At 48.0% G+C, this 24993-nt stretch overlaps 1 protein-coding gene across 6 annotated transcripts in view; it reads left to right on the top strand.

The window, feature by feature from the left end:
* UBE3A (ubiquitin protein ligase E3A) overlaps positions 1 to 24993 on the top strand; it is an 81284-nt gene that overhangs the window by 30827 nt on the left and 25464 nt on the right. For all 6 annotated transcript variants that reach the window (XM_044283828.1, XM_044283832.1, XM_044283827.1 and 3 more), the window contains exons 4-6: positions 3005 to 4251; positions 8470 to 8614; positions 22388 to 22593. In XM_044283828.1, the coding sequence (XP_044139763.1) occupies positions 3005 to 4251; positions 8470 to 8614; positions 22388 to 22593 (1598 nt within the window). The remainder of the gene's footprint in view (positions 1 to 3004; positions 4252 to 8469; positions 8615 to 22387; positions 22594 to 24993) is intronic.

Genomic DNA, 24993 nt, shown 5'->3' with positions numbered 1-24993 from the left:
ACAGTGTGAAGTCCCAGGTTCTAGCCCCTAAGGGGGAAAATGGTTATTAAATAAAAAGTGTGAAAAAAACCCCCCCCACCAAAATATGAAGTATAAATCGCCCCCTTTTCCCAATTTCACATATAAAATATATAAATAATAAACATATTACATCGCCACGTCAGAAAAGTCCAAACTATTAAAATATAAAAAAAAAATCTTGGTGGTGAATGCCGGAACAGAAAAAAAATAAAATGCGCGATTCGCCACTTTTCAAAATGCGGAATGCACGTGGCTTTTTTGTTTTATTTTTTTCGCGTGGTATCGAGTATCGCAATACTTTTTCATGGTATCGAAACCGAATAAGAAATTTGGTATCGCAACAACTCTAGTGCCGGTGATGTGCGGTCCGCAAAATGCATAATGCACATTGCAGGTGTCCGTGTTTTGTGGATCCGTAAAACACATACGGATGTGTGAATGGACCCTAACATTGGCATATTGGCTACCAGGCATGTTGTTCACAGCTTGTGCATTGTTAATTGGCCAAGAAACTGTACGAAGAAGTGATTATCGCTGTCAGAGTTTGTAGCTGTTCTCATATCTGATTCTTTTTATTTATCTTTTCTAACACTCAACACTGATATTACATTGGATCTGAGCTGGATTTGTTTTACAGCTCATTGTCGTGTTAAGCCAGCCATGCTTTAAGATAACATCTGTCTCTTCTGATTTCCCCCATACATATGGATGCTCAGCTCAGCATGTGGATGGGAGAGTGGAGAAAGTTGATGCCACACTCCCCTGGCAGCATTATTTCTCTGAGAACAAAAGGATCGGACATGTTGAACAACACATCTCTCAGTGGAGAGCCAGGAGGCTGACATACATCTGAGGCTACTTTCACACTAGCGTTTGATCGGATCCGTTCTGAACGGATCCGATCATATTATTGCAGACGGAGGCTCCGTTCAGTACGGATCCGTCTGCATTAATAACTTAGAAAAAATTCTAAGTGTGAAAGTAGCCTGAGCGGATCCGTTCAGACTTTCAATGTAAAGTCAATGGGGGACGGATCCGCTTGAAGATTGAGCCATATGGTGACATCTTCAAGCGGATCCGTTCCCATTGACTTACATTGTAAGTCTGAACGGATCCGCTCGCCTCCGCACGGCCAGGCGGACAGCTGAACGCTGCAAGCAGTCTGAGCGGATCCGCATCCATTCAGACTGCATCAGGGCTGGACGGAAGCGTTCGGGTCCGCTCGTGAGCTCCTTCAAACGGAGCTCGCGAACGGACCTATGAACGCTAGTGTGAAAGTAGCCTAATGTATACGGCCAGGTTTAGTCTTCCAAATCTCATGTCACTGTCTTCAAAGCATTTACCACACTGCTTCCTTACTGCAGCTTAAAACATACCCTGGTTTCTGTCACCTTACTTGTAACAAGCTAACAAAGCTACGGTTGTAGTCCACAGTAAGTTAAAATAGCTTTCACAATATATGCCTTCTTTTCAGAAAAAGCTGCCACCAGTCTGGATCCCAGTAAATGGCTAATTTTGCTAGTGAAAACAGTATCCAGAGAAGGGTAGTAATACATGGCAGCATTTAAAAAGAATGCACATCCATGTAATACTTAGATGGCTCCTCCAGAACTGCATCTGCTCTTGTAGACTGGCTCTCTACAGGGTGAGTCCTCAGAAGAACACCCCCTAGGACGTCCATCTGCTCTGGTATGGCAATGTGGAAACGTTAAACAAATACATCCACTGGAGCCTCCTGCGCCGTGCTCCTGTCCTTCTCACCAGGGGTTGTTTTCCTGCTTGCAGTGGGGATGTCCTGTACACACCACATCACTGGTCACATGCCCAGTCTGGGATAGTCATCCTCTACATTATATACTCAGACTGACTTTACTTTTTGAGTTAATCTTTTACCTGTACTCTTTAAAACAGGGATCAGCAACCTTCAGCACTCCAGCTGCTGTGAAACTACAACTCCCACCATGCAAACATGCTTGGCTGTTCTTCTAACTCCCTTAGAAGTGAATGAAGCATTCTGGGAATTGTAGTTTCTGAACAGCTGCAGTGCCGGAGGTTGCTGTTCCCGGCTATAAAAATTACACATTCAATTAAGAGTAGATGATTTAAAATATTATTACACTGCCTTAAAAGGCATTCAACTGATCAAAGGTACTTATTATTCTTAAAGGGGTTCACTTAAAGAGGACCTTTCATCGGTCCAAACATTGTGAACTAAGTATCATGACATATACAGCGGCGCCCGGGGATCTCACTGCACTTACTATTATCCCTGGGCGCCGCTCCATTCTCCCGTTATGTCCTCCGGTATGTTCGGGGACTTGGTTATAGTAGGAGGAGACTGCCCTTGTTCTCCTGGGCGTCTCCTTCTCCTAGGCTGTAGCGCTGTCCAGTCGCAGCGCAGATACTATAACAAAGTCCCCGAACATACCGGAGGACATAACGGGAGAATGGAGCGGCGCCCAGGGATAATAGTAAGTGCAGTGAGATCCCTGGGCACCGCTGTATATGTCATAATACTTAGTTCACAATGTTTGGACTGATGAAAGGTCCTCTTAAAGAGGTTACTGAGCACAGCGCCATATATTGTATGGTGGCTGTGTTTGGTATTGCTTCTTATCCCCATATACTTGAATGGTACTGACTTGCACCTAGGCCATGTGACCGATGTAAGGAAGAGGCCCAAGCGCTCACTGAGCACCCCACGACCTCTTTGAACAGCTGATTGGCAGGGGTGCCGTGAGTCAGACCTCCACCGATCTGATTTTGATGACGTATCCTGAGGATAGACCATCAATAATAATATTAGTCTTTATATAGCGCCAACATATTCTGCAGTGCTTTACAATCCCTTAAATGTTTAAGTCCCAAAGAACCACCTCCGTATGCTGAATGGTCATCCTGGACGTTTTCTTATGGACTTCCATTCTACTCTTTCTGCCGATGCTGACTTATCTTAGAAACTCTTCTATCTTCTCCTTTTCAGATGTGACTTTCCTCTCTGAAGAAAAGGTGTATGAAATTCTTGAACTATGTCGAGAACGGGAGGATTACTCTCCTCTTATTCGGGTGATAGGTAGAGTGTTTTCCAGTGCTGACGCCTTGGTTCAGAGCTTCCGAAAAGCAAAACAACATACTAAGGAGGAGCTGAAGTCTTTACAGGAGAAGGATGAGGATAAGGATGAAGATGAGAAAGAAAAAGCAGCTTCATCTGCTGCTGCTATGGAAGATGATTCTGCAGCTTCATCCTCCAGACTGAATGATGGTACACAGGGAGATAACAATATACCGAAACTAGGCCCAGAAGAAGTATCTCTAGACATTGAAGCAGTTAGACGGGTCTACCACACGTTACTTTCTAATGAGAAAATAGAATCTGCCTTTCTTAATGCACTTGTGTACCTATCTCCCAATGTCGAATGTGACTTAACTTATCATAATGTATATTCAAGGGACCCCAACTATCTAAATTTATTCATAATAGTCATGGAGAATTGTAATCTCCATAGCCCAGAGTACCTGGAGATGGCTCTACCATTGTTCTGCAAAGCTATGAGCAAATTGCCATTAGCGGCGCAAGCAAAGTTGATCCGGCTATGGTCAAAATACAGTGCCGAGCAGATAAGAAGAATGATGGAAACGTTTCAGCAACTAATAACTTACAAAGTGATAAGCAACGAGTTTAACAGTCGCAACTTGGTGAATGACGATGACGCCATAGTGGCTGCATCAAAATGCCTGAAAATGGTTTACTATGCAAATGTTGTCGGAGGAGAGATTGAGACAGATCACAATGAAGAGGAAGATGACGAACCCATCCCAGAATCTAGCGAGTTAACCCTGCAGGAGCTTTTGGGAGAGGAGAGAAGAAATAAGAAGGGGCCCCGAGTAGACCCCATTGAAACAGAACTTGGTGTAAAAACTATTGATTGCAGGAAACCCCTCATCCCCTTTGAAGAATTTGTTAATGAACCACTCAATGATGTTCTTGAAATGGACAAGGACTATACTTTCTTTAAAGTAGAAACTGAAAATAAATTCTCTTTTATGACCTGTCCCTTCATCCTGAATGCTGTAACGAAAAATCTGGGACTGTACTATGACAACAGAATCCGCATGTATAGTGAAAGAAGAATCACTGTGCTTTACAGTCTTGTTCAAGGGCAGCAACTCAATCCATACTTAAGGCTCAAGGTTCGAAGAGATCACATCATTGATGATGCTTTAGTCAGGGTAAGTTTTACTGACTTTCTTTCCTTAAAATTGCATCTTTAAAGGGAACCTGTCGCCTAAAAAACGCCTCCCAAACCACCAGTATTACCTTAAAGTAGCCCGCAGTATGTTCCTAAAGATCCTTTTCTTCCTCCGGCCAGATGCACCAAAATCCAGAAAAACAAACTTTAATCCCTTGCACGCGTTATGTAACAGCAGAGTTTGAAGTCAAGGGGGCAGCAGCCTCCTCGCTTCAAGTCAAGATACCCGCGCCCCCTTCACCTCTGACAGCTGCGTACTGGAACGTCTCTCACACACACACACACACACACACACACACACACACACACACTCGGCTGGCTTTGCTGAACATCTGAAAGCTATAGGGCTAGGCTGTCGATCAAAAGCGAAGGGGCAGGGAAAGTGGGCGTGGTTATCTTGACTTAAAGCGAGGCGGCCGCTGCCCCCTTGATTTCAAACTCTGCTGTTACATAGCGCGTGCAGGGGATTAAAGTTCGTTTTTCAAGATTTTGGTGCATCTGGCCGGAGGAAGAAATGGATCTTTAGGAACATACTGCTGGCTACTTTAAGGTAATGCTGGTGGTTTGGGAGGTGTTTTTTTAGGTGACAGGTTCCCTTTAAATGGATTCTCCATTAATGATTTAAAATGGCCTCCAGCAACCTTTTCTGGAATATGAGTAGGACTGGTTGCTTGCACTTGCGGAGCTGCCTAAGGGGGTGATGTGGAGGGGACCTACAGTGCTCTATAATACATAATAATGATGTGATCCTACCTACGATATGTCATCATGGCTGAGCAGCCTGACAGGAAAGCTCAGTAATGTGTAGTATATGCAAGAACCTGAGCGTAGTGTATAGTGAAGCCTCACCTTTCCATCCCCTATGCAGCTCATCAAGTGGAGGCAACCAGTCCTGCCTACATTCTAGAACAGGTTGCTTGTGGTCATTTTAAATCATTCCTAAGAGAACCCGTTTAAAGGGGACATGTCCTCTCTCCTGACATGTCATCTATAGTAAATGATTACATTTTCTGTATTATAACTACATTATTCTATTTCCCTTTTGTTCTTAGTAGAAATGTATGAATAAATTGATAATTGGATGTGATCAGTTGGGGGTGTTGGCACACTCTCAGGATGTATTACACCAGCAGATTATCTCATATATTTTCTGACCAATCATTGGTCAGATGACCGGCGTTAACACACACAGATATTTTTTTATAGACCCCAACTATTGGTCTGATTGAACAGAAATTGGTCAGATAATCTGTTGGTGCAAATGCACTCTTATACTGTCAAATAAGCGCTGGTAATGTTAACAAGCACTTGTCCATTTATTCATAGTTATCCAGGGTAGGGTTGCACCGGGTATCGAAGTATCGATACCCAATCAATACTTTTAGATCAGGATTTGATACTTACCTTATCAGTTAGTGAACATGGCACTCGCCGTTCTCAGAGCGTGTCCTGTTCTTCTAAGCAGCAGTGGAGAAGGAGGCAAGTCTGTGCCTCCCTCCGCACTGTGCTGCCACCAATGAGAGGAGGAGGGGAGGGGCAGGGCAATGGCCACCGCGCCACCAATGAAGATAATTAACCTGTTAATACAAGTGTAGGATGCGGGTGCCAGCAGTAGTTTCACATACCCGACACTCAACCTCTATGACAGGGCGCTGCAATCCGTAGTAATTAACTCCTCATTAGTGGCACAGTGTCCCCTCTCCCCTCCTCATTGGTGGTGCAGTGGCAGCTTCTGATCGGAGCCCCAGGATTAGGGCTCCGATTGGTTACCATGGCAGCCGGGACGCTACTGAAGCCTTGGCTACCATAGAGCTCTATTAGGGGGAATAGGACAAGGGATCAAAAGATCACAGGTTTTAGCCCCTAAGGGGAAAATAGTTATTAAATAAAAAGTAAAAAAAAAGTATAAATCGCCCCTTTCCCAATTTTACATATAAAATATATAAAAACAATAAATTAACATATCGCCACGTCTGAAAAGTCCAAACTTTTAAGATATAAAAAAAATCTCCTATGCGGTGAGCGCCGTAACAGAAAAGAAAATAAATAAAAACTGCGCGATTCGCCATTTTTTTTTTGTCAACTTTTCCCCCAAAACATAGGATAGGACTGTTAGATTATGGGCCGAATGTTCAAAAAAATGCAGAATGCACACGGCTTTTTTGGTGGTTTATTTTTTTTCGCGTGGTATCGAGTATCGCAATACTTTTATATGGTATAGAAATCGAATCAAAATGTTGGTATCGTGACAGCCCTACATGTATGCATTTACATGAGTGCGGTCTTTGATAAATAGACAGCAACATACTAAGCCAGTCTTTCTTTACACCAGTTTTGATAAATCTCCTCCAGTATGTTCAGGTTATAGTCCTCTTTCCTGGGCCATCATAAGGCTACTTTCACACTGGCGTTTTGGCTTTCCGTTTCTGAGATCCGTTCAGGGCTCTCACAAGCTGTCCAAAATGGATCAGTTTTGCCCTAATGCATTCTGAATGGAAAAGGATCTGATCAGAATGCATTAGTTTGCCTCCTTTCTGTCTCCATTCCGCTTTGGAGGTGGACACCAGAACGCTGCCTGCAGCATTTTGGTGTCCATCTGTCGAAACTGAGCCAAACGGATCCGTCATGACACATAATGTAAGTCAATGGGGACTTTTTCTATGACACAATCTGGCACAATAGAAAAGGGATCCGTCCCCTATTGACTTTAAATGGAGTTCATGACTGATCCGTCCTTGGCTATAGAAGACCTAATGCAACTGTATCCGTTCATGACGGATGCATTATTGTATCGGAGGCGTTTTTGCAGATCCATGACTAGGGTTGGGCGATATACCGCGGTATAAAAATAAAAAGGCGATATGGCGATATCGCTGTGTCCTAAATACTGCGGTATTTCGTGACTTCATAAAAGCGGTCATGTGCCCCAGCATGAACCGATACTGGACATTTGCAGAGTACTTGTACTCGTGCAAATGTCCCCAATACCTGCTGCCCGCTTGCGGCGGCGCTCTCAGCAGTTCGGCCGGCATGGGGGAAGGAATGCAGAGACTGAAGAACATTCCCGGCACCCGACCTCTGAGAGGACGCTGTGATTCGCACCTGAGGGGTTAATTGGGCGGATCACTGCGTCCTCTCAGGTCGGGTGCCGGGAATGTTCTTCAGTCTCTGCATTGGTGGCAATGGGTTGTGGGCTCTCCTCCCCCCAGTATTAATCATTGGAGGCCACAGGGTCGTCGTCCCCTCCCCCCATCATTGGTGGCAGTGGGCAGTTCCGATCGGAGTCCCAGCAGTGTAATGCTGGGGCTCCGATCGGTTACCATGGCAGCCAGGACGCTACTGAAGTCTTGGCTGCCATGGTATGTTAGTGAGCAGCATTATACTCGCGTGCGCCGTGGCCGCCGGTCGCTCCTTCTCATAGGTCTGTGCGGCGCATTGCTAATGCTATAAGCCGCACAGACAGAAGAATTTAGACAGAGTACCGATACTCTTATTTAAGTACTCACCGATACCAATTATAACAATTAAATAAATAACACATTTATTTTGTGACCACTGACAAACCAAAAGTCCAAAAAACAGCCCCCAGCCTCTCCCTCTGATCAAACCCCCCCCCCCCAGTATTAATCATTGGTGGCAGTGGCCACAGAGTCCCCCACCCCCCCTCCCATCATTGGTGGCAGTGTGCCCCCACCCCCCAGTATTAATCATTTGTGGCAGTGGGCAGTGCGCCCCCCCCCCCCTAGTATTAATCATTGGTGGCAGTGGCCACAGGGTCCCCCCTATTTTTTTTTTTTTTGTGCACTCCCCATAACTCCCAGCGTTTCCCCCTCTTGCTTGAGTGACTGTCTGAGATCTCAGAACCAATAGCAAGAACATAGGGGAAGCCAGGTGCACCACATTAAACAGCCATGCCCACGGTGTACCGAAAACCTTATTTACATAGAAATATAAAGAGCCAATTTTCAGGAGCAGATTGTAAAATATATGGTCATGTTTCAGAGCACATACCCTACATAGCACTATGCTAACTTTGAAGCCGGCTTTGGGGGTGACAGACTCCCTTTGTGATTAGAAGCTTTTACTTAGAAAGGAATCAGTTAAACTGTTTTTCTTTGACCGCATCAACTTCCGACGAATGAAGTGACATGAATTTTGCTAATGACTATATATCAATATGCCTGTTCCCTCCCTTCAGCTAGAGATGATTGCAATGGAAAACCCGGCAGACCTAAAGAAGCAGTTGTATGTGGAGTTTGAGGGCGAGCAGGGAGTAGACGAAGGAGGAGTTTCCAAAGAGTTTTTCCAACTGGTTGTTGAGGAAATATTTAACCCTGATATAGGTAAGTGTCACTAGTCCTAATGTATTTCAGTACTTATGCTTGTAAATGAACATATGGGTTGTTGGTAGAGGTCGCAATAACGCCTGTACTAGCGTCATACGCAATAACGCCTGTACTCCCTGGAAAAAGTCTAAGGCGTACCAATACGCCTTAGACTTTTCCCTGCCATTCATCAGTGAGCGCTGTGAACGGCCCAGGCAGTGCAGCAATGCTTCTGCCTGAAACAACCAATAACAAAGCTCTTTACAGTAAGGCTCCATTCACACGTCCGTAACGCATTTTGCGGACCGCACATTGCCGACCTTAATAGAATATGCCTATTTTTGTCCGCAATTGCGGGAACGGAAATGTGGACCCAGAATCGGAACGAAATTGCAGACGTGTCACGTGTGAATGGACCCTAAGGAGCTTAGTGATTGGTCAGTTTGGGCAGGCTGCCGGAGCTTATGGCACACGGCTCTGAAGTAAGGAAGGAGGCGCAGGATCCTCACTGGCGGGGTAAGGGGCCTTGCTGTGAAATATAGTGGGGGTCCCGGATCTGAGCGCCTTGTTTTTCTCTATAATGATGAGTGAAGCGCTCAGCCGAGCGCAGTCTCTCCTCCCTGCTGAGTGCGGTACTGAAGACTGCCTCAATAGAAGGTCTAGGGGACCGTCTTCACTACTGCGCTCAGCAGTGAGGAAAAGTGGCTGAGCGCTTTAGACTCATGCTTTATAGAAGTCAGCGAGGGTCTCAGCACTAGACACGCCAACAGGAGACCAGCAGCAAGCAACACCAACCTCAGACTTGGGTCTGACCGCCAGCTGCAAGGCAGCGAGGACACGGCAGGGAGACCCTCATGGCAGGTCATTCTATTGTCCCGTAGCCAGAAAAATAAAGGAAGAGCAGCTTATAGATGCAGCAGACTGTGATGTGCCTGTGTACCCGGTGCGGGGCCCAGCACAAACCTCCTGGCTGATACACCGATGTCACAGCATGACTGACTTACAGATACCCCTACTCTCATTGCCAATGCAAATCCTGGAGATAGCATGGGGAGAAGAGAGGATGCTGCAAGCACCATGAAACAGGAGGCTGCATGAGGGGCAGAGTCGGGTTCACACACAGACAGTAGTGGCCAAGGAAAAGCATCACTGTCCCACTATATACAATACACTATTAAACAATGTGACTATAGTCCAGGACACTATCACACTATATACCGTATACTGTATCACTATGTACACTATAATAGTATAACAGTACACAATCACACCTACCCTAAGCCTACCACCCAGATCCTGCAGAGATCTGTGCCACCCTAAGCCTACATAGCAGGGATGGCCAACCTGAGGCTCTCCAGCTGTTGCAAAACTACAACTCCCAGCATGCCCAGGCTACCTACAGCTATCAGCCTACAGCAGGGCATTGTGGGTGTTGTAGTTTTACAACAGCTGGAGACCCTCAGGTTGGCCATGCCTGCTACATAGCCTCATACTGTGCCAACCTGACCCTGCAGAGCTGTGCCACCCTAAGCCTATTTAGCCTCATTTTGTGCCACCCTAAGCCTATTTAGCCTCATTTTGTGCCACCCTGACCCTGCAGCACTTCATACTGTGCCACTCTAAGACTACGTAGCATTAGCATCCAATCTGAGACCGCTGCAGAGGGGGAAGCCCTTATGAGTGCGGTGCTTTGTACCAAGTTGCCCCTAAACTACATTTCCGCTGAGTGTAACAGTGTCCCCAGCTTTAGGTGTTGGAGGAATGACTGTAATAAGGTGTCTACTGTTCGCATCTATACCTGCAAAAACTGGCACTGTTTAGGTGGCTGTGGTCTTATGTTTTGTATAAGATGTCAGCTAAATTTTAAATGGTCTAAATGTGCTATTTATGCCGCGGCTTTCTCACTGCTTACCCTAGGTAAGAGATGCCATGACCATCAGTCATGTGGCCTGGGCGCAGCTCAGACCCATTCTCTTGAAATAGTCGGATAACCCCCTTTTAAAACATCATATTGGCCCAAATCTGTCTGTGAAGGTTGCTAGGAGGACACATGACTCAGCACATCACCCATCAATGGCCGGGTCTGCTTTGGACCTCATCCATTTAGAGATGACGTAACATAACTTTAGCTGTTGAGTAGTGGTGGCTATTACCTTAGTTGAAAACTAGCTTTCCATAGAAAAAGAAGGAGCAATGCAAGGAGGAAATGTAAAGAACACGTAAGGCTTAAGGGCTTCTTTTGGGGCATTGTATTTTTACTCATTTTGGAATAAATCACATTTTTTCAACAGTTTTTTACAGCTTTCATTTTTTAATGCCTCTTCTCAGTGAATCCACTCTCTGACGGCTGGCTCTTTAGCCCTTGTGTCAACGCCTGACAGCCCATAAACACTCATTTAAGCAAATTGATGAAAATTGAGCTGTCTAGGAGCGTTTAGGAAAGCACAGATAAGGCCCCTTTCTCGGAACCGAATTTTTGGTCTGCATCTAATCTGTATTTTTTTCGGCTTGGCTGTGGACCCATTGATTTTAATGAGGCCGCAAAAAATGCAGACAGTACACCGTGGCTATCCGTATATATGCTCCGCAGTCCCGCAAAAAGGATATAACACGACCGTTCAGTTTTCTCGCCCAGTTTCCTTGGGGGACACAGAAGACCTTGGGTATAGCTCATCTCCCTAGGAGGCGTGACACTAAGTGAAAACTGTTAAGCCCCTCCTCCACAGCTATACCCTCAGCCTGGAGAGAGAGACTGCCAGTTTTTGCTTAGTGTCCAAGGAGGCAAGACACTCCCTGCTACTGCAGGGCTGTTTTCTCCTGTTTAGTTTTAGTTTTGCTTTTTACTTTTTTTCTTTTCTTTTTCTTCAGATCATCAGGGACAACAGAGACGCACTAGACCTCTCTGTTTCTCCCGGGGTTGAGCTGCGCCAGTGCCGGCATCCGCACTGCTGCCTCCCCCACAGAAGACAAGGTGGACCAGGGCAGCCTAGCTCCCCTGCATCCCGCCAGCGTAAGGGTCGCCCGCACGCCAAGTCCCTCTTCCAGCGTCCTGCCACTACGGTGCCAGTAGCTGAAGGGGCGACCCTGCTGGAACAGACCGAGGGTGAAGACGGCTATGGTGAGAGATTGGCTTCTCCAGCCCTACGTCCCCCCCCTCACCCCTCACCCCACCCCGGTCTCCTGCGTGCCTGACCCCCATACTGGGCCTCTGGACCCTTCTGTCCCTGCTAGACTAGGCTGGCCCCTGGGCTGCCGCAGGGCGACATTCTGCTCCCTCTCTCCTGGTCTCCATAGGACATTAGCACCTTCTCTCTGCAAGAAGGATGCCTAGGGAGCTGCAGAGGTCCGCACCTAGCTGCCCCTGACGGAGGGGTTATGCAGGCTTCCCACCCTCACTGGCACCCGGTCTCAGGTCTCCCTCTCTTACCGGCCACTGCTTCAGGGCCAGGGGGCCCGCGCCTTGCTGCCCCTGACCCTCCTCTACCCTCATGGGCACCGGTCCAAGGGCAAGGTGGTTGTGGCTGCCGGCCATATGGTGCAGTGAAATGGCTGCCGGGCGCAGGGTCCTCGCTTCCGGGCAGCGGGGTGGGCACCCGCGGCCTGCAAATGAGCGCTATGCTTCAAGCCCCCGGCCGACCGTCGGAACATTCCGGTCGGCCGGGCGCAGCGAAATCAGGGTCCCCGGCTCTTCCGGCCCGCGGGGTGGGCATCCGCGGCCGGTATGTGCAGGCGCCGCTCCGTAGGCCCGGCCGGTATTTGAATACTGTGCGGCCCCGGTCAGCCGGGCGCCGCTACAAATTTAGGCCCCGGCTTCACGGCCTGCTAGGCCGCAAAATTCCGGCCTCTGTTGGAGGGGGCTGGAACTTCTCCAGGCGCGAATTCTTCGCGCCTGGAGGTTCCCCCGCCCCCAGGGGATCGCAGCGCCGCCCCCCAGGCCGGATCCCTGTTAACCCTTTGGGTACAGGCCGGCTTCGGATGGGCCTGTGTGGCTGCCCCCCCCTTTTTTTCCCTGCTTCTCAGGGATTCTGTGCCCCTATAGGTGGCTCACCTTTCTGCCTCAGTGAGGCTGTTATAATAATAAAAAAAAAAAAAAAAAAAAAATATATATATATATATATTATTTATTTATCTATTATATATACCTTGTGGGCTGCGCAGGACGCTGCAGCCTGATCTCAGTAGTGCTGCCTGTATACATGCCCCCCTTCCATAGGCGGCATGTCGCGCTCCCCGGCTGCGGCGCTGCCAGGGTCATTTTCCCCTTCTAGGCGTTTTTCTTGCCCTCTTCCGCGATACGGCGCTGGTCAAGTGCATGCGGCCCTTTCTGTAGGCAGGATTCGTCACCCTCTCCAGTTATGACGCCTGCCATGTGCAGGACCCCCCTCCTCGGCGGGATACTGCACTCTCCCTGGCTGCGGGTTGGCCTTGTGCATGAACCCCTCTTCATTGGCAGACTACGGCAGTTTCTCCGGATACGGTGCTGGCCATGTGCACGGCCCCCTTCCACAAGTGGGACGCTGCCTCTCACTGGTTTCGTTGCCGATGATGTGCATGACCCCCATCATTCTTAAGCGGAATACTGCACTCACCGGATACGGTGCTGGCCATGTGCACGACCCCCTTCCATAGGTGGAACGCTGCACTCTCACTGGATTCGCTGCTGACCATGTGCGTGACCCCCTTCCATAGGCGGAACGCTACACTTGTGCGTCGCTGACGCCCATAGGCATGGCTCCCTTCCGTGGACGGCATTCGGCACTCTCACTGGATTCACTGCCAGCCATGTGCATGACCGCTTTTCCATAGGCGGTACGATGCGCTCTCATTGGATTCGTTGCCGGCCTTGGGCATGCCTCCTTCCCTGTGGCGGCATACATACACTCCCTCGGTCGGTGGTTGTTCTCTAACCGGTACGTTGTTGGCCATGTGCATGAACCCCATACGTGGCGGGGTGCTTGCACTCTCACTGGATCCGCTGCCGGCCGTATGCATGACCACTCTTCCGTGGGCGGTGTACGCACTCTCACTGGTTTCGCTGCCGGCCATGGGCATGCCTCCTTCAGGTGACATACACACATTCTCACCGACTGCTCGCACTCTCCCTGGATGCGATGCTGGCCATGTGCATGACCCCCCCCCCCCCCCCACTTTTTTCTGGGCGGCATACTACACTCTCACCGGATACGTTGCTGGCCTTGAGCATGGCCCTCTAACATGGGTGGAACGTTTACGCTCCCTTTGTATACGGTGCTGGCCTTGTGCGTGACCACCCCTCATTCCTGGGCGGAAATTTGCACGCTCACGAGGTTCAAGGCTGTTCTTGTATGTGCTGTGTTGGACTTGCACATGTTTCCCTTTATTAGCGGAGTTGTTACACTCTCACGAAATTTCGGTGTTGGGTGGATTGTTGCACACTCACTTAATGCTAGGATAGCCCTGTGCATGTCCCCCTTTCACTAGGTGGACTTCCTGCTGGATACTGTGTGGCTATGTGCATGGCCCCCTTCTGGGCGAAGTATGGTACGCCCTACTTCTCTGACGTAGGTACGACCTTGGGCATCACCCCCCTTTTTGGGGCGGGCCTTTGCACTCTTACAGACTACAGTTTGCCAGGTACATTTCCCCCCTTTCGGGGCGGTCAGTTTGCGTTCCATCGCATAAAATACTAGTCTTGTGCATAACTCTTTTTCAGTTTGCACTTTGCACTTCCGTAGATTCTGTGGCGCTCTGTGGCTGGCCCTCTTCGCTGAGTGATATTTTTGCAGTGAGCGGACGCTCTCGTGCGTTGTTCGGGCCGCGTATGCCTCCTCGTTCCGTAGGTGGGTTGGCCTCACTGCTTACGGGGCTACTCGTACGTATGCCTCCTTTCCTCCTGCGACATATTTATTATCTTGGGAGTCGGTGGTTGCAGCAAGACTTGCATTATTCTCTACAGAGATCATTCTGTCCACCTGTGTGAGCCTCAGGTGTTGTCCAATGAACAACAAATGAATACCTTTTATATATATAAGTAAACGGGCTCTACCTGCTCGCTACTGCACCGAGCTGGGCGGTGCTCATTCATTTCGTTGGCCCTTCCGCCCGGGGAGTGTTCGTGGTTCCTAGATACGTACCCATTCGTCCTCCCGTGGCATTGTTTCCCTGCGCTGGTGGTTACATGGTCGAGAGTGCTGTCTGCAGCGCCCGTCGCATTCTATGTTGGCTCTGGCGGGTCTACAGTCCCCTCACCTACTACTATTTCCTCCTCTGCGAGTGCGGTGTGGTATGATTCTTTCCGGTTGGCGCCCTCGGCGTTCAGTCTGCTCTGCTACCAGGTTCGGCCACTCTTCTTGGGAAGGTCATCCAACTTCTCTTGGGTGCTCGCTTACCCAGGTCCGGAGGACCTCCACCTTGGGTTCTTCAGGGTATTCGCCTTCTGCGAGGCGGTGAACCGGGCGTCTCAGTGTAGCGGGGTTCTGCCTTTGAGCTGTCCTATGGCTTCTCTGTTACCCACTCCTCCTTTCGTTTGGAGGGTGTTATGCCGGCCTCTTTCTCGACTGCCTTTTCTCGCCGTCTCTGTTTGGCTCCCACTCGGTACGGATCACTCCGAATGTGGCTTCTGTTCCGGCCACGCTTCAGAGGCTGTTCCTTCACTGCCCTCCCCTCTGGGGAGAGCATGGTTGTTCATGTTGATGGTTCTGGTGTTCCTTTTGGCCTCGTACTGTCCCCCTTGTTCAAACTGGCTGTACTTGCTGTGTGCCTATTTACCGGGTCTACCGCGTTCTGTCCTCCCGCTGGGTGCAGATTGCGTTTTTTCCATTCTAGGCAACGTTTCTGCTATGGACTTACCTTCTCGGTAACTTGGGAGGACTACCATTTAGTCAAGATTGTCTTTAGATCCCCCACACCGGGACTGTAGTCCGTCTTCCTGTGGTGGCTACATCGGCTTGGGCTTTAGCCTGTCTTGTACTGGCATCTGGCGGTTGCTGGACGGACCCTTTGGTCCCTGTCTGTCTGTCCTTCTGCTCCCCCACTCCGGTGGATACGGAACACCTTTGTTCGGGGCCGACGGGACCAGTTCTACGACCGTTCTGCCCGGGTTACTGGTCTGCGCCTGTTCATTGGGTTTTCGCCCGCTTGCCCAGGCGACTATTGTGGGCTCGCTAGTGTCACTCCTGGCCGTGTTTTCGTCCAGGATCTGTGGTAGGAATTAGGGCTTTCCTTGGGGTTCTGTGGGAAGCTGGGCGTTCCCCCACTCTGCCTTTCTCTCTCCATGGTTCTGTCTTTCTCCAGTCCGGCCTGGACCTGGGACTGGGACTCTGTTGCTTGAAGTATCAGTGTCTGCGCTGTCCTTCCTCTTTCAGCGTTCCCCGCCCCTCTGGGCCTGTCAGGACCTTCTTCCGTGGAGCGGCTCTTGGTTTCCTTTTGTACTGCCCTCCGGTACCGCCCTGGGAACTACATACTGGGCTCTTGGCGCTCCAATCTTTCCCTTGGAACCGTTACAGCAGTTCTCTCTACTCCTTCTGTCCTGTACGGTTGTGTTTCTGTAGTCATCGTGTCTATGACGGGTGCCTGAGTGGCGGCCCTTCTTGTTCCGAGCCTTCTGTCTTTCCCCAGGACAGGGCTGTTCTCCATTCTGTCTCTTCCTTCCTTCTGAAGGTGGTGTTCGTCTTTCCTTTCATCAAGGCAGTCGTCCTCCCCTTCTCACCCCCGGGAACGGACACTTCACCGTTTTGGACGTTGTTTGGGCCTTGCAGTTTTTCCTTGGGGATCTCCGACTCTTGTCGACGTTTGGTCTCTTGTGTTTCCAGGAGGTCCGCGCAGAGGGTGGATGGCCTCCAGGGTGGCTTTCCTCCGCTTTCTCGGAGTGGCTTTTGCTGTGGTTGCCGCACCAAGGGCAGGGTTCTGCTTTTGGTGTCGCCATTCATTTCACCAGAGCTGTCGGTTCCTCCTGGGCCGGAGACATTAGGCTTCGGCCATGCATTTGTGCAAGGCGGTCACTGGTCTTCCTTGCACACCTTACCGAGTTCTGCAGGGTGCATACTCGGGCTTCGGCGTATGCTGCCTTGGGCCGCCTGGTCGGCAGGCGGCGGTTTTTTGATGCCTTCGGGTGCTTCGCCTTGGTGCTGTGGTCCCTCCCCTCTTGGACTGCTATTGAACGTCCCAAGGTCTTCTGTGTCCCCCAAGGAAACTGGGCGAGAAAACGAGATTTTTGTATAACTTACCAGTAAAATCTCTTTCTCGCTCTTTCCTTGGGGGACACAGCACCCACCCATTCTTTGTTTTTCTTGGCACGGTTTCCGAGTTGTTTTACCCTTTGGGTAGTTGGCTTGTTGGTTCCACTTTTGGACTTTGCCTTTTTTTCACTACTTGGACACGCAACTGGCAGTCTCTCTCTCCAGGCTGAGGGTATAGCTGTGGAGGAGGGGCTTAACAGTTTTCACTTAGTGTCACGCCTCCTAGGGAGATGAGCTATACCCAAGGTCTTCTGTGTCCCCCAAGGAAAGAGCGAGAAAGAGATTTTACTGGTAAGTTATACAAAAATCTCGTTTTTTTAGGTCTGCAAACCGCGGATCCGCAAGAAGCGGAAGCCTATTGTTGAAATGCCTATTCTTGTTTGCAAAACTGACAAGAATAGGACATGTGTTTGTGTTTTTTTGTTTTTGTTTTTTTGCGGCCCCACGGAACAGAGCAACGGATGCGGACAGCACATGGAGTGCTGTCCGTATCTTTTGTGGCCCCATTGAAGTGAATGGGTCCGCACTCGAGCCGCAAAAACTGCGGCTCAGATGCGGACCCGAACGGTCGTGTGCATGAGGCCTAAATCTTTTGAAATATTGTATTAAAGACTAATTCAAGTGATTTAAAAAAAATTGCAACAAAGGTAGCACTCTTGCACCCCTCCAATCTATCCTCAACTCTGCTGCCCGACTAATCCACCTCTCATCCCGTTACTCCTCTGCCAATCCCTTCACTGGCTCACTATTGCCCAGTCCACAACCTGTCCCCTCCCTACATCTCTGAGCTACTTTCCTGATACGTCCCCACACGCACTCTCCGATCCTCACAAGACCTCCTTCTCTCCTCTTATCACCTCTTCCCACAATCGCCTCCAAGATTTATCTCGTGCATCCCCTATACTCTGGAACTCACTACCCCAACATATCAGACTCTCGCCTACTGTGAAGTCCTTAAAAAAAATAATAATAATAATAATTTAAAAAAAACTCTTCAGACAAGCCTACAACCAGTGACCCTGCTGCCTCCATGACCAGCTTCACCCTCACCTACTGTGTCCTTCTCCCATACTATGTAGATTGTAAACCCTCACGGGCAGGGCGCTCTCTCCTTCTGTACCAGTTTGTAACGCATCTTGTTCATGCTCAGTGCAGTTGTCTGTATTATGTATGTATAACCCTTATATGTACAGCGCTGTTGAATGAATAGCGCTTTAACAATAATAATAAGATATCCATAAATTTTGTGACTAGTTTCTTCTCTTTGGAGAAGGGCTTTTTGCATATATCCCAAGAGGGACTGCCTGAAATCTGCAAGTTCTGATTCTCCCTAATGAGACTAGCAATTTTCCAAAAAATTTTCATCATTTTATTTAAACAGGTTTTCCAGGGTTTACATGACCTTTTGTGCAGCTCGGTCCCATTCAAGTGAATGAGATTGAGCTGCACTACACAATGTAGGACATTGTGCTTGGTACACCATGAAGAGTTTGCAGAACTGCCCCTTCAGACATCTGAGGGCAGGTCATCAATAAGTCCCAGAAAACTTCTTTAGATGAAAATTATTGTATGGCTGTTCAGTGGCATGCCTAGGTTGTTTGGCTTCCGGGGCAGATCCCCCACCCCCAAATACTTTGAAAAAAATCGTACCCCCTCACAGTAGTATTGCCCTCATTGTACAACCTTCACAGTAATTTTGTACATATGTGTGCCCCCCTAACAGTACTTATCTCTACATTGTGCCCCCTTCACAGTAGTTATGGCCTCTCTGTGCCCCTTTCACAGTAGTAATGTCCTATCTGTGCCACCTTCATTGTAATAATCCCCATTGTGCCCTCTTCACAGTAATAATCCCCGTTGTGTCCTCTTTATAGTAGTAATCCCCATTGTGCCTCCTTCACAGTAATAATTTCCCTTAATAGTAATAATGCCCATTGTACCCTCTTCAAAGTCTTCCTGCTTCACCATTCAGCGCGCTGCCAGCCTGAAGGAAAGGAAGAGAGCAGGGAGCTGAGCAGTGAGTGACCGGACCACAGCTCCCTGGGCTCCAGCAATGAGCGCTTCTGTCTGTATTGATGGAAGCGCTCATTGCTTATGGGCTCTGGCACCCCCTGAGAGTTGGCACCAGACGGTAAAGGGTTCTCCTCCTCTCCCCCCCCCCCCCCCCCTTTTTTTTTTTTTTTACTTGACATGTGGGTTTATGATGGCATATTGTCTTTTAGGATAAACCCAGGGAGGTGTCGACTAAGACAAAGCATAAGGAATGTGGAATATGTAAAGCCAAAGTCCCCCTTAGTGTTCAAATGTATGAAAAACTAATTGGAGAAGTGGGTAATGCCCTTAAATCCCCTTAAATCTAAAAAAAGAAGGCAATAGAAGGAAAGACAGATCCTTTTCCGTGCAGAAGTTTTCGGATGTCTCTAGTTCAGATGAAAATACCTTAACGGTAGAAAGTGGGGAAGTTTTATCCGACTCGTCCTCTGAGGAGTATAGGGGTGTCAGACCGTTCTTCCCCATTCAGGATGTTGATCAACTTCTGAAAGCCGTTAGAGCTACGTGTACAATGAATATTGAGGACCCCAAGGAGGTGAGATCAGTACAGGACGTAATGTTTGAGGGGTTGGAAGGGAGAAAAAAATATATTTTTTTCATTCACAAAAACGTGGCAGCTATGATAATGAACGAGTGGAAGAATCCGGACAAGCGCAGCTTTATTCCCTCATCTGTTAAGCTCAAATACCCCTTTCACAACACGGATTCAATACTCTGGGACCGCGCACCGAAAAGTGATGTGCCAATTGCGACGATTTCGCGCAGATAGTCTTTTGCCTTTTGATGTTCTAGGGTAGCATAAAGATGCCATAGACAGGAGAGCAGGTGGTTTCCTAAGGCAACCATGGGAATCAGCGGGGGCTTCCCTTAAACCATATATCGCGGCCTCATGTACTTCTAGGGCCCTTATTTTATGGGTTAAGCAGTTAGAGGACCAGATTAGGGATAAGACTCCTAGAGACCAGTTATTAGAAGCCATCCCTGTTATTGCCAAGGCAGCTGACTTTCTGGCGGATGCTTCTGCCAATGCTGTTAGATTGTCTGCTCGTTCATCCCTAGCTAATTTTGCTCGTAGAGCCCTTTGTCTTAGTGATTGGTCAGGGGACGTGGAGCGGTATCTACTTTGTGGGCAGAGAGAACGGTTGCATCTATCCACGATATTGCAAAGCGGCTACCTTGTCTTCTGCTCTAACCTTCTATAGGCACTATAGACTAGACCTCTCTTCTGTCTCTGACCTTTCTTTTGGTCTTAAGGTCTTGCAGGCTGTTATCCCACTATAACTTTCTATCTCTGGGATCTCTCCTGGTGCTGTTATAGGACGAAGGGAAAAATGATGAGTCCATGACAGCACCATTATATTCCCTCCCTTTGTTGTTAGTGTTGACAATGGGTCTTGGTTATGGTGCACATGGTGCGCAAATAAAAAAAAAGTTTGAATTAAACTCTATGGATTCCATAAGCCACATTACCTACTATACTTGGGGATTTCGTTGACTAAGTCACTCGACTCTCTCTACAAAACTAACTATCCTCCCATGTTTAATCAGATACGGAAGGACCTGCAATCTTGGGAATCCCTCCCGGTATCTTGGGTGGGAAGAATCCACATAGTGAGAGTGGTGGCTCTTCCGCGGCTCCTCTACTTGTTCCGTACTCTCCCGATCCCGGTCCCAGCATCTGACCTAATGGCTCTTCAGGCAGACATCTTAAAATGTATTTGGGCCCATAAACGATCTCGCATTTCTAGGCTTATTATGTGCCGCCACAAGGCTCATGAAGGCCTTTTAGTGCCGGACATATCTCAATACTACAAAGCAGCTAGATTGGCCCTACTATTTCTAACACACCTTTCTGCGCAAGCGCAACCTCTAAGGGTTACCCTTGAGCAATCATTGATAGCACCGTACTCTTCGAGAGTGCTTATCTGGACCACCTCCTCGTTACCCTCTTCGTTCCGCACCAAATCCCTGCTCTCCGACTACTCTTATCCTCCTATGGAGATCTATTAGATTTAAGCGCTCTCTTCAGTCTAAGCCGTCCCCCTTAGAATATCTTCTTGGTAATCCAGCTTTCCCCCCTGGTCTCCAATTTGGGGCCTTTTCATGGTGGGTTAAAAAAGTTATGCTCTCTCCGGGCATTCCTAGTACAGGGTACATTGCTGTCCCTGCCAGACTTCACAGAGAAATTTTCCCTGCCTGTCAGGGAGCAGTTTAACGTCCGGAGAGTCTTGTCATTTCTTCACTCCTTAAAAGAAGGATTCCAAAAGATTGATTATACTCCTTTTGAAAGGCTAATGTCTTTCTCTCTATATAAACAGGGGTCTACTGTCCCGGATTTATACTATTCTCAATGTGCCCCCAGAGGACGCCAAGACAATGCTACTTGTTGGAATGGGAGGCTGATTTATTGTGTCTAGATGGTATCAACACTCCCAGACGCTCTCCAGGGGGTCGTGGCAAGTCACCCTGGCAGAGACCTCAATCAAGACCCTCCATCGGACATATCTAGTACCGGTCAAATTACACCACATATACCCTGAGGTCCCTTCTATTTGCTTCCGGGGGTGTGGAGAGGAGGGTATGATGTTACATACTTGGTGGACATGTCCTAAAGTCTCCAGGCTGTGGAGTCGCATTAGCGATCTACTTTCATCCCTGCTGGGGCACACCCTCCCCCCTATACCCTCAGTCTTTCTTTTAGGCGATATGCCATCAAAGTTGACAAACGCCAAATTTAAATTGACCCAATATATTTTGTTAGCTGCCAGGATCTATATTGCCTCCCAGTGGCGTTCCCTGTCACTAAACTATCAGGCAGTGCTAGATAGGATCAACAGGATTTACCAGTACGAACGGCTGACAGCTATTCGTATGGATACATTTGCCCTGTTTGAGAAGGTCTGGGAGCCTTGGTCGTCCTCCCCCCATTCCGCCAACCTTTCTCTATACTCCGAGCTCTGATAGGACTCAGTATGTATTACACTCAACTGGGGGTTGGATGGGTTTGTGGGTCACCTCACTAATGTGCGTCACCCGAGAAGATGCCTAGCCGACTCGTCATTGCTTGATTATTACCCCTGACACTGTTTTTTTTTTTTTTATTTATTTGTCCGAATTGTTTACTTGACTGGACAATTTGTCCTTTACTATGTACACACTGTACTCTGAACCTTTTTGCTGTGTAAAACTTTAATAAATACCTTTGAAACATAAACTCTATGGATTCGGATGAATCAGAAGTCTAGATATCGGGGATGCTCTCTTTCGTCTCTGAAGACCACTGAGCAATGGAGAGGCCCCTCCTTCTTAAATATCTGTGGGTTTCCTGTCCTGGGCAGAGGATCCTCTCTCCTGGTGTGTAATCATCAATTTCCCTTCATGTGGAGTTTTTGCTCTAATATGGAGACTTTTTACCCAGGTTCAGTGTCGGACAGTGTTTTTTTGTTTTTTTTTCCATGTATGATTCCACTAATTTGCTATACTGCATTGTGTTAACATCTCTCTGATTCTCTCTAATTTGCAGGCATGTTTACCTACGATGAGTCCACAAGATTCTTCTGGTTCAATCCATCTTCATATGAAACTGAAGGACAGTTTACGCTCATTGGAATTGTTCTGGGCCTTGCAATTTACAATAATTGCATTCTAGATGTGCATTTTCCAATGGTTGTTTATAGAAAGCTGATGGGGAAAAAAGGAACGTTTCGTGATTTGGCCGATTCTCACCCTGTAAGTCTCGTTATAAATGTCTTACTGCTTTCTGAGGTTGTATGTTCTATGGACCATAAGATGCCTGTAGCAGTGCAGTTGATGTAGGGAAGGAAATGCTTCCGTGGTTTTTGAGTAGATTTGATGTTAAATACATAAAAAGTGAAATGAGCTGTGTATTCTTTGTCATTTTAAACGGGTTGTTCAGCACTAGTATATATTGATAACAACCTATCCTGAGGAGAGGTCATCAATATCAGATCGGCAGGGGTCTGACTCCCGACAACCCCGTTGATCAGCTATTTGAAGAGGCCGTAGCGCTCTTGTGTGTGCTCCAGCCTCTTCACTGTTTAACTGCACACCATCTAACTTGTAGCGGCGGATCAGTGCAAATACAACTGCTCTTCACATTTGCTTGGATGGGACGAGCAGTTGTAGTGACACTGCACCGCTTCTACTAGTTAGATGGCCTGCAGTGGACAGTGAGGAGGCTGGAGTCCTCGCACAAGTGCTGCAGCCTCTTAAACGGCTGATCCTGAGGTCGCTGGGAGTCAGAAACCTGCCGATCTGATATTGATGACCTTTCCCGAGGAAAGGTAATCAATATACTAGTGCCTTTAATGTATTTTGCATACATTTCTTATTTTTGTTCTTGCTGTTGGCTCTTTTTAGAGGAATTTTGAACATTTAATGGATAACTGTCATATTTTCACTCAAAATGTAATTTTCATATGTTGCTGCTGTGGTGGTAATCCATAATCACTAAGGCTACTTTCACACTTGCGGCAGTGTGATCCGGCGGGCAGTTCCGTCGTCGGAACTGGCCGCCGGATCCGCCGATCTGCTGCTGACTGAAAGCATTTGTGAGACGGATCCGGATGCGGATCCGTCTCACAAATGCATTGCAAGGACGGATCCGTCTCTCCGCTTGTCATGCGGACCGACGGATCCGTCTTGTACATTTTTCTCATTTTTACCGATCTGCGCATGCCGGAACGACGGATCCGGTATTCTGAATGCCGGATCCGGCGCTAATACATTCCTATGGGAAAAAATGCCGGATCCGGCGTTCAGGCATGTCTTCAGCTTTTTTCGCCGGAGAGAAAACCGTAACATGCTACGGTTTTCTCTTGTGCCTGATCAGTCAAAACGACTGAACTGAAGACATCCTGATGCAAACTGAACGGATTACTCTCCATTCAGAATGCATGGGGATAAAACTGATCAGTTCTTTTCCGGTATAGAGCCCCTATGACGGAACTCTATGCCGGAAAAGAAAAACGCTAGTGCGAAAGTACCCTAATTATTGTGTTCACATACCACTTGTTTAATAAAATTCTGTCCATGGCAACCGCTCCTCACAAGACTTCTTTCTGACTATCTTCTCAAGATGGCCACCGATGCCCTTACCCTGAGACTAAGGCCTCCCTCCCTAACTACCCAGAATTCATTTGGCTCTTCTCAGGAACGCGCACCCCAACCAGTCGTCTTTCTCCAGACTTAATTACGCCCTCTTCCTCCTGAGTAGTTGATCGCGAATATTCTATCGGGCCCCTCAGAGATAATATACTTGCGCCGCTCCTGGTCCCCACACCACCGCTGCTGCTTCTCCCTGCACACCGATGAAAATATCTGGCCAATGGCTGCTCGCCCCCTGACACCGGATCAGTGTGCGGGGGCCAGGAGCGGCGCAAGTATATTACCTGTGAGGGACCCAACACATTGGGGAGGAGGGATTGTTTCTGAAATCGGATAAACCATTGTTTCTGGGTGAAATTCAATATCGAGGACTGTTTAAATCTTTTACTCTGCTTCAGGAAGTATTTGGCTTGTCCAAGACTGCATTATTTCAATTTCTCTAATTGAGGCATGCTTGTCATACACCATTTCCGAAGGGGATGGTGGTTGCCACCCCCCTCCTGTAGTGAAACAGCTACTGTAGGGCAGGTCCACAAAAGGTGTGATATCACGACTCTATAACTTTATACTTGACGCCAATGCATCCTCAACTCCCTCTTGGTAAAAGGAAAATTGGAAGAGGACGTAGGAACAATATCTCAAGAACAATGGACTGACGCTTTGGCTTTAACAACTAGTCTTACATTGAATGAATCCCAAAGGCTGTCCCAGCTATATCTAATACACAGAGTGTATAGAACACCAAAATTTATATTCAAAATTGGCGCTCGACCAGACTCCTCATGCCCTCGCTGTGGAGTAACAGAAGCAACATTGCTTCATATGGTTTGGAACTGCCAAAAACTGAAGAAATTCTGGGAAGATATACGTGAAATCATAACCGTTATGACCCAGATACGATTGCCTAATGATCCAAGGGTCTGTGTATTCGGTATTCTAGAATCTTCAGAAATAGGACAATAAACTGTCACTGTGCATCCATAGAATGCTGTTCCAGGCAAG

Source organism: Bufo gargarizans, chromosome 3 (assembly GCF_014858855.1).
Source record: "Bufo gargarizans isolate SCDJY-AF-19 chromosome 3, ASM1485885v1, whole genome shotgun sequence".
NCBI classification, from domain to species: Eukaryota; Metazoa; Chordata; class Amphibia; order Anura; family Bufonidae; genus Bufo; species Bufo gargarizans.
Note: the sequence above shows the minus strand (reverse complement) of the source record. Positions and strands in the feature narration are given on the sequence as shown.